We start from the raw sequence: 10,674 nt of genomic DNA on the forward strand, positions 1-10,674 counted from the left end.
TGCTCTATTGGTCTGGTTTCACAGGCATCACTTACTATATGACTAAGCCTGAAATAGTTGCAACTTGTATAATGACAACACCACCATCTATTACTATTAAATCTTGCTCAGATGTTCTTAGTTACACCTTACTTATATTACAATCATCTAGGAACCTAATTTTCTCAACCGTTATGGCTAATGTTACAGGTAAAGAATAAATATATTATGAATTGATTTGTAAAACAAGCATATGGTCCTTTCTTTTTCTATTAACGGAGGGAACGATCATACGTAATTACATATAATTAATATTTTTAATAGAACAATGGTACTGTTCTATATCATTGTTTTAGCCATCAACCTAATATGTCTTATTTGTTAGCTTAAGTTCAACAGGCAATGACATCATAGATTACAGCTAAGGATAGTGAAAGAAAATGATAGTGACAGTTGATTAGAACAAACATCACATACTTCACATTTACATATATCAATGAAAATACAGTATTTGATAAATCATTAGCTTCTAGCATTATTCCATATTTCCATCAACTTCTCAATATATATGCCCGTCTGCTCTATATTGTTCCATCCTCGTACGATGGAATAAACGGATCATCTGCTACATCAAACAGATAATTTTACCATCAAGAAAAATTAGATCATTCAAGCAAGAGAGCAATGAAACAGAACTTACTCAAGTTAAGAACAAAAGACCCTCTGACCGAGTTTTACAAATCTATACTACACAATTCTATTAAGATGTACCTATGCTATAAATCTGCATATCCTTTGTAAAATAAATTAATGCATGAATATGAATATATGATTATTGGGATAATATATATATATCAAGAAACAGAGAATCACGATAGATTTTAAATAACTAAAACAATAATGATCATAGATTTTAGATGATAATAACAATAATTAGTGGTCTTTCTCATTGACATCACATACTTAACCGCTTAGGATATATAACATAGAATAATTACATCATTGATTAGATATTTGTTTTTGTTGTTCTTTCTCCTTCTCAGAAAATTTAATAACATCATAGTTACTGTCGAAAATGTAGTTCTCCAATAAGTGTCTCGAAGCACTAAAACAAAATCAAAGACAACAAGCAATCAAGTAGTTATTATGTTTGATCACCAAAGAGTATTTGAAAACGAAATGGAAAAGATCATGGAATGGAAGTGCATATAAGAAGATTAGTAATATCATTCAACTAATACTCAATTAATTAATCGATCTCTTATCAGTCATCATTAATTGTTTTGACAAAAATAGTTCCATATAATAACATTTAATTAAAGCATATGGACTTAGCACTTGTATATATACTTTTCAGAATTTACAATGTTAACAAAACAAAACAAGAAAAGAAGAAGCCATTCTTTTGAAACATCACAATATAACAAGTTCAATATATATATATATATATATAGGATCCTTCGGGTAAGTGAAGTAGAAAATGGATTTATTCATATATTGAATTTTTTTTACTTTTTATGACGTTGAAGCAAGGAAATATTCTTTATCAAGTAAATGTTTGTTAAATTATAGTTACTTCTTAGATTTTATAATTGTGGTTCATTTTTTTTACTTTATTTATGCATATCAGTAATGTATTGTTTTGTATTATGAATCAATATTCTGAATATATCAATTACCATTAATTAGAGGCAAACGATGACCTAGAATAAGAGCTCTTTTTTTCACATAAGTAAGATTTTGAATTTTTATGATCTATAAAGTAGACTTCTAAAAGGCTCTTTTCCTTCATATACTTCCTAAATATAAATCAAGTTATTAGAATAAAAGGGAAAAATGAATTAACATAGAAATAATCCAAAAATCATATAAATATAGCAATACCTAGAATAGTTGTCAAAAAAGAAAAATAATTCCTAGAATTATTATGTGGTGTTAAATGAAATCCAGAAGAATCAATAACTTCATTACTCAAAAATAAGGTGTGCACATTGGTCAAAGTCATTACAAGATTTTTTTTTTTTTAAATCTCTAGCTGTCTCTCCTCTGTTTTTTTTTTATCAAAATTTATCTTTTAATCCACTGTCAGTTATTTTTAGATGAGCAGTGATCCTTTTTTTATTATTAATTAATTTTGATAAACAAATATTAATACTTTTTGAAGAGCTTTATGGTTATCAATTATTGGAGTTTTGAGTTCTCATTCTATAGGACTTTTATGGTCATCCATTACAAGGGTACTGAGTTCTCCTTCTATGAAAATTGATAAAAAGAAAAAAAAATCAAATCCGACGTTCAAACAATCGAACTCATCAAAAGACATATATAAAATCGATATATGGTTTAGTGTCATCAAGTGAAGTATTACTACTGCAGAATTGTAATTCACTGCTCCGTCAACACGATTGATGATTGTTATGAGTAGATTTTTTATTTATAATTTTTAATATTTAGTATTTATTTTTATATTTTATATCAAAATATACTTATTAATTTTTATTAATGAAATATCCATATTTTAAAAAAATAAAAAATAAACACCTTCATAACTTTATCTCATATCCACGTGTATGACCAACAGAGAATAAAGAGTCATATAAAAATTATTCCTGCAACGAGTATTTAACGTACCAAACACAGGCTCATCCTAAACCATGAAAATAAAAATATTTTCTTGGAAAAAAAAAAAGAAGCAAATCCGTCCATTTCCTGTATATGTATATTGGTTTGGCCTGCAGCAGCCGCACTCCCAATTTATATTTTAATCATGCAACATGCATATATATTATCTTCCCTATATAAAATCATAATTTCGGGGCATGTTGGATTATTAATATATTGTGTTTGCCCGTGTGCCTCTTCTTATTAATATTTTTGAGGTACTATTATATTCGTCCTAATTAATGTAAACATCCATAATAACTTCAAATTTGAGTTTTATGCAGTCCCACTGTTGATGAAACCAAGGTTTCATAATTCAGTATTTCCTGGATCAAACCAGCACTAAAGTGAGACCAAAATCGAAAAAGACCATAGCCAGTTAGAGAGTTTTACTTGCTTATCCCATCTTCTCAATATTCAAAATCTGCGAACTTTTATACCACAATGGCAGATTATGTGCTGACCTGAATTTTGATGGAATGCCTTTTCGTTTCAGCATCCTTATCTCCCGATAGGGTAACAATACGATGATCTTTAACTTCACCCATTTCCGATGACTGAGAAAAAATAAAAATAAAAATTACATACAAACAAAACTAACAAGCAAATTATATCCTGGAAATAGGGATATAATGCATTATGGCATGAGTTTTATCGATGATACATGCATGTAACTTTAATTATATTTTTACGGATTGTTGCTTCATCTATAGTTTCATAAGAATATGCAGTATTGTCCAACACCAATTTATAAATACAAAATATGCATGCTTTATATATAATTTTTTTGCTGTTTTATTTTATTTGTAATACTTGTAATTAAAATTATTTTATTTTTATTTTTTTCAGTATTCAAGAGATAAATAAAGATATATTAATGTTTGAGCTTTTTATTTCTTAATAAAATTTATATATATATATATATATATATATATATATATATATATATATATATATATAAAATTTTTAATTTAATTTTTATTTATAAATTTTGACATTTTTATGAATAGATTTCTTTTAATGACTTTTAAAGATAATTCTATATCTTTTATAAAATATCATATTTATATTTTATGTAACATTGAATTTTCACTATCATATTTGTTATAAATCCATTAAACATAAATTATAAATTTATTAGTAGTACAGTATAGATTCATTGAAGATTTATTGTTAAATATAATTATAAGTAACAAGATCATTAAATATTGCTTATAGATTCATCAAATAGAATATGCAGGTTTATAATTTATGAACTGTAAATTCATTAGTTAATTTATGGATATATTTTTTAAATTATAAATTTTTAAATAATAATCAATAATCTCACATGTACGTGTAATGAACTTATAGTTTATAATTTGTAAATTGATGAACTCTTTATTCATAACCTATGAATTTCTGGATATTATATATGAAACTCTCAAATATACGTGTAATGAACCTATAGTTTATAATTTATGAATTTGTAATTAACCTACAAACATGTCATTTTATAATTGATGTTAATAGTTTCTACCAATGAACTTGTGTTCATAACTTATAATTATGAATATAAAATTATTAATTTTAATATTTTATTATTATTACTAAATTTTTTAAGAAATAAAATATTACTATATAATGATAGACAAATAATTTAAATTTAGATTTTATAAAATAAAATGTAATATAATTTAAAATATAAATTATATTAAAATATAATTAAATTATATATTCTCATAGAAAAATTAAATCATTAATAAAATTTTATATAAGTAAAAAAAGATTTAGTTTTAATATATGACATTTTATTATAGAAATATTAATATATTATTAAAAGATTAATTTATTGTTGTTAAATATTATACTAAAAATAAAAAATAAGAATAAAAAAGTTTAGTAATTCAATTATTAATAATAATATAACAAAAAAAATAAAAAGACGGTACATGGCAAAAGGGAAGATAATATCTAAGACAACTTTTAACATTTAAAGCAAAAAAAAAAAAAAAAAAAAGTCTCGTACGTGGCTCTAATAAATTATAAAGTAGGATTCGTGATATAACTATCCAAACTAACAGGGCAGAGTCCTGAATGGGATATAGCCAATCCCAAGCCCGGCTGAGCAGGAAAGGCTGACCTGTTAAGCTCGCCGAACGCTCCTTAAAGCCCAACTATTTGGATATGAATACGATGGCATTTGTGAAGAAATAATTGCATGACAGTCGCACTATTGTATAATATATACTCACTAATGGTCATCTCCTTTGGTTTGCCCAACGAAGATTAGTATCTCTATCATAAGATGAAAATTAGCCCAATTATATACCACATGCTTTTGCTTACAACCACAGAGGACCCAGAATAAAAAAGGGATGATAGCAGTAAAGGTATCTGCATTATTCCTATCATTTCTAGTTAAATATTATTTCAATAAAGATATGAACTTCAAATCCCGAAAGCTTATTTTAGCTCAGAGACACAAGATGGTCAAATCAAAGCCTAATTTGTTGCCCAAGTCCAACCCATTTGTATGAAAAAGGAAAATAAATAATTAATAATATTTATAAAACAACTGAATTGACGTTAAAAGAGTAGGATTCTTAAATCCTAGTTGCTGGACTGCGGCCGAGATAGAATTTAAATTCTAATTGCAATTATGGAAACAAGCTAATCATCTGACAGTGACAGATATCAATGTAGTCATCACTTGAAAAAGAACAAACAAAAATGGAAGACAAGAAAGAACCACCGTGTAGATAAGAAAAGGAGCAAGCAATAAAGAAAAGTAGAAAGCTGTATGATATTGTACAATTTCCACATCATACACTGCAAATTTATAAATGTTAGCATCTGTGAGTTGATAGCAAGGACATACCTTATCAATCATCAAATGTAAGGAGTTTCCTGAAGAAAACGACTGTGAGAGGGAAGGGAGGAGATCAAGAGAGGTAGCATCCATGCCTGTCCGTGAACATTTTAGTGATAGGATACAGTATGAAGAAGATTATGTCAGAGTTTCAAAAAAAGAAAATGATGAAAAGATGGTCGAAGATGGAGATGGAAAAAGTAGTATCGTCAAGATCTGTTCATATGTAGAGGTATATAATAAGCAGAGTGGACGTAATCCGAGGAGAATCAAGTCAAAGCTCGATAGAACATGCTGCGTGCAAAACTAATGGGAGTTGGTATGTAAGAAAGAAAAAGCCGAGCTAGCATGACATGAGAGAGAGAGCACCACCACATATTCTTTTTCCATCTCCATAAGTTCCTTAACATCTGAACGTAGTATTCAGCCATTTTATATTGCATCATATGAGATTAAGAACAGGAAAATGGAAAAACTTTAGCTATATCATGCTGTTAAAAAACTTCAAATCTGATAATTTATATTACAAAATTTTCTAATATGAGACATAAATTGAATCTAAAAAAAATATCATTAAAACAAGAAATTAACTGAACATGAATTTATAAATCAAGACCGGTTCTAATGCAGAGAATTCGAAATAATATATATATTCTTCGATTAAATATTTTTACATATTCTAACTATCATGTTAAAAATTCCAATAGGCTGTATTTACATTAATCATGACTGCAATTATGAGAAAAGATAAATAAATAAATAAATAAGCCCACATGTTGAGAGTTCATAAATAACATACAACAATCCCCTCCCCTCCCACAATGAGACATTAAGGAACAACTACTATTAAGAGTGGAAAGATAAAATCTGTATAAGCTGTAAGAATTATAGACGCTAGACGGACAGTCAAAAAGACCATATGTTTAACTGAAATTGCTGATAATGTTCCTCCTGCCAACCCAACCTTTGGCAATAATGAAAAAGCATTTCCTAAACACTTAACAAAATCCAAAGAATGCAATTTCATGTCTATCTTTAGCACTAGGTAGGAAAAACAAACTAATAAGAATCTTTGATTTTTCCCTGAATCTAAACTAATTAGGAAAGCACCTGCCCTGCTGACAACCAGTTCTTTATTTGGAATTATTGTAGTAAAACTGGCAACAGATCACTGATCAACAATAAAGTTGGAAGGGGTAGTCAATCCATTTAAAGCGAACTGCTTCCACATTTGAATAACAGAAAAATACCAGTCCTTAGGTTACAAAATTTAAGAGTTGCAGGATGCTTCTAAAAAACTTTCCCTGCAAAAGAAAGATGCATTCACAATCATATGGCAGACGTGTTTCCCACAAGAAAATGCAGATTAGAACAAATGGCCCTTGAAAACACAATGCAAATCTCATTGCTTACTGACCAACATCATACAATCAGGGATCAACCTAGAAGCCTGTAAAAATGTAAATTAAATTGTACAAAATCCATGAAATTCACAACTTGAATGTCACGTTTAATTTACAATAGCGTGATTACAGATGCACCTTACTTCTCGGAAGGTTTCATTAGAAAGTCCTCTTTCTTCAAGATATACCATGACCCTAAACAATGTAAGACAACCCAATTAGAGAGGACTCTCCAGAATCATGGCCACTGATTGACCCAATGCATCTCAGGCTTCTGAAAAATAAATGATGGAACATAGTTTTCACTACTAAGGGCATCTTGCTCACCGTACAGCAAGATGGTAAAAGCACTCTGTCAACCTGTTGTTCTGTGCAAACAACAAAGGCTGTATCAGGATGAAGCCTACCTTGCAAATGGCAAGTTCGTAGAGGTTGAGGTTTGAGGCCCATCTTCCTGTTAACTCACACATCTAATCACTGTGCTTCCATACATGCCTGCAAGGGCACAAGCACACTTTTATGTCTATGAGAGAAAGCCTATCTTGGCAGAATTTGTAATTCTGATGATTTTTGGCAACTCCTATTGGACTATAAATGTTTAAGAATTGATTCAGTATGAAAATATTAAAAAAAAAATTGAACATGCAGCTGCAACAAAAATAACATCAATTGATGATATGAAAAAATTACAATATACAATAGAAGTAGTGTGTATGCATGCATGTCTTCTAACAAATACGTAAGACCAGAAGAATCTCAAATTCAAACGTAAATAGTTCATATGAAAAAGAAAATTAATACAATATCAATTCTAAATCTAATTTCTGGTTTACAACAATTTATTAGAATGTGAATAGCTGCATAAATTAGCATTTATGTTATTAGTTTTATTTCTGTACTTTATTGTCATGGTCGCCACGAGATTATCGTGACAAAGACAATCTTTTGGAATAATAAATCTCCCCAACCTAAATAGCTAAAAGAAACTGTTGCCACAGCTAAACTGATCTCCTATTTTTATTTTTTCACATAATGCATCCTCCAACTACTTTAAGAGGTTTTTCTCCAGTTTAACTTTGCACTGTTGCTGCATTAGAGCAATTAACCAAGGTCAGAAGCTATTTTGACTCATGGCATCCCTCCTTCACATAGACAAACTTCCATTTGTACTTGTGACCTTTCATAAAAATGCAGCTATAAATAGTCACCAAAATTAAATTGAATTATACTTCCACCCACAAAGATATAAGCTACTTAGGTGACTCTGTGACTCTCTATCAACAGATTATGATAAACAGAATTTGCATCAGGTGAAGACTGAGGAAAGCGGGGTGTCATACTTTAGCAGCTGTCTGACACAGCCAGCCTGTAGTCTTTATTGGACTAGGACTTCTACATTGTAGGTTAAAAATTATCACATAAACCTAAGGCATAAACCATGAACCATATTTGAATAAGAAAAAGTAAGAAACAAGAATCACTACATGAAGACAGACACTTCAAAAGCAAGCAGTGATTCATACCATTTGCCACAAATCCAGTTGAAGGGAGCACCTCTCAATCAGTCAAAAGAAAAGAGAAAGGGTAATGCAAAATTGAATTAATTCTTCCATCCACCAAAAAACTAATACATTCAAAGATATTATAGTGCATGCTTCCCAAGATATTACATTAATGAAAGTAAGTCAAAGGCATGCTTGCCTATAAAATTCAACTTGTCTGTCATTTCCAGTTCCACTCAAGATCTATTAGTACATAAATCGGAAAACATTTCACCCAGGAAACAGTAGTTCCACAAAAAATAATTAATTAATTCAAAATAAAGCAAATTACCTGCAATCAAACTTTCAAGTACACTTTCACCACCTCCTAAGCCCTAAGTCATTTCTATTCCAATTCCTAAATCATTCACTTCAACAACCCCAGCCCTCTCGCTCTCCTCCAAAACACGCCAATTCGGTGACTGCACAGCTCTAAGCCACTTAAAATCATCAACATTACTCCAATTCTCACTCTCCTCCTTCAAACCTGCCATCTTCAAATCATCCTCAATCCCTTCATATCTCAAACAATAAGGCCCAAATCTAACCCCTCCGCAATCCTCAATTATCGGCCTACTCCTCACTCTCAAATAAAAATCACTCACTTTCGCGTTATGTATCCTTATTTGATGCGAGGCTAATACAAATAAACAGTTCTCAACTTGGTCAATCAAAATCGAACCTGTAACCGGCCCCGCATAAACCCTACAATCCTTTAACCTATTAATAAAAAGCGCATTGACACAACCAATCAGCCTCACTTCACAAGAATCAAGATTCTCCAAAGTAAATTCACCGATCTGTGAGGATTTGAAATTTTTGGTCAAGATGTCATTTTCTTTGTTTCTAATTCCTGGAGAATCCCTAATTATAAAAGTAGTAGCTTGTTTTGCGAGCTCTGTTTTTGCGGTTTCGGTATCTTTAGGCTTCGATGAGGTGGATTTGTTTTTGAAAGAGAATTTCTTTTTCGGAACGAGATCGGAATTGAGATTATCGAGAGATTGTTTAAGGTCCGAGACGGTTTTTAGAGATGAGCGGAGTTCGTACGATGGGAGAAGGTAGGAGTTTTCGGCGATTAATTGCTCGAGAGAGGAGATAGAGGCAGAGATATTAACGAGATGAGATTTTAGGAGAGTCGGATCAGTTGCGGCAAGGGTTGATGAGTGGGAAAGTTGGGATTCGATTGATTGTTTGGCGTCGGTGAATTTAGAGAGGAAGGAGGCCGTAGCGGCGGTGGCGGTGGCGGTGGTGGATTTGTTGATGCGATTTTGGTGGCGGTTAGAGAGGCGATCGAGCATTGCTTGATGTTTCTTATTAAGGGCGGAGTCCAAGAAATTGGTCGTGTTTGATAGATCTGCTGTTGCCATCGCTGCTGTTGTTTCTTCTTCCATGGTTGTTTTATGTTTTGTGTGTGTGTGTGCGCGCGCGTGGGCAAGTAGCAGTAGCCAACTGGGCGGGAGGTATGTCCAGGATTTTGATTGATTAGGTATAAACTGAAAAAGTGGAAAACTGTGGATACGTGAAACGTCGGCGTTTTATTGATTTTCTAGAGCGCAATCTTTTTAATTGCTAATTTGCTGTAGACTTGAGTTTGTGACCCTTCCATTTCTCAGAAAATGCATCGGTGTGGCGATAGGCAACTCTATGACATTTTTCTTTTATTATTGTTTTTGGTGACCCTGTGAAATATTTATTTTGGATCCAAGAACGTAACTTAAATATGTCTGTTGTTAATTAAGATACAAAATCTTAACCATCTGCAAGTCTATTTCAATTCCTTACCCTTTGTGTTCTTCCTTACCCATAAATAGGTAAAATATGACGATAAGAATTATTGTAAGAGCAACCGATGTAACTGAAATAACCAACTTCCTCTTCTTTCGGAGAAAACTTGCAACAACAAATATAACCTGATAATTTTACAATATAGGAATATTGACCAGATTGAAAGAAGAAAGCTAAACAAGAAAATGAATACCTAGTTCAGTTGCATCTCCACGAACATAAATGTCACCTCCCTGGGCATGCTCCATTAACTCTCCATACCACATCAACCAGCCAACTTCTTTTCTTTCATTATCTAAGCTAGCAAATGCTTTACATGAACAGTTCCTCAAGCACATTGTTCACAATCCGCTCTACTTAGACTCGTGTTCATCAAAGCTGCTATTGAAGTATCAGGAACCTTCACTCGCTCTACCTTAACAAACCCTTCGCCCTCCCTACAAATGATGTTTTT

The 10,674-nt window shown here is 31.2% G+C and overlaps 1 protein-coding gene across 4 annotated transcripts; it reads right to left on the reverse strand.

Annotated features, from left to right (window-relative positions):
* Positions 1–6,699: 6,699 nt before the first annotated feature.
* LOC8278058 (tubulin-folding cofactor C) lies at positions 6,700–10,088 on the reverse strand. Of its 4 annotated transcripts, none has more exons than XR_001536226.3 (3): positions 8,728–10,085; positions 7,302–7,389; positions 6,874–7,089 (listed from the first exon to the last, which is right to left on the reverse strand). XR_001536226.3 is itself a non-coding variant. In XM_048376791.1 (2 exons), the coding sequence occupies exon 1, from the start codon at positions 9,824–9,826 to the stop codon at positions 8,771–8,773; it is 1,056 nt and encodes a 351-aa protein (XP_048232748.1). In that variant the 5' UTR covers positions 9,827–10,088; the 3' UTR covers positions 6,700–6,795; positions 8,728–8,770. The 4 variants fall into 4 exon arrangements, 2 of the variants coding, with proteins under 2 accessions (XP_048232748.1, XP_002532835.2); XR_001536225.3 differs by having other exon boundaries at positions 7,222–7,389; XM_048376791.1 differs by lacking the exons at positions 6,874–7,089; positions 7,302–7,389 and adding an exon at positions 6,700–6,795 and having other exon boundaries at positions 8,728–10,088.
* Positions 10,089–10,674: the final 586 nt, after the last annotated feature.

Source organism: Ricinus communis, chromosome 7 (genome assembly GCF_019578655.1).
Source record: "Ricinus communis isolate WT05 ecotype wild-type chromosome 7, ASM1957865v1, whole genome shotgun sequence".
In the NCBI taxonomy this organism is placed as follows: Eukaryota; Viridiplantae; Streptophyta; class Magnoliopsida; order Malpighiales; family Euphorbiaceae; genus Ricinus; species Ricinus communis.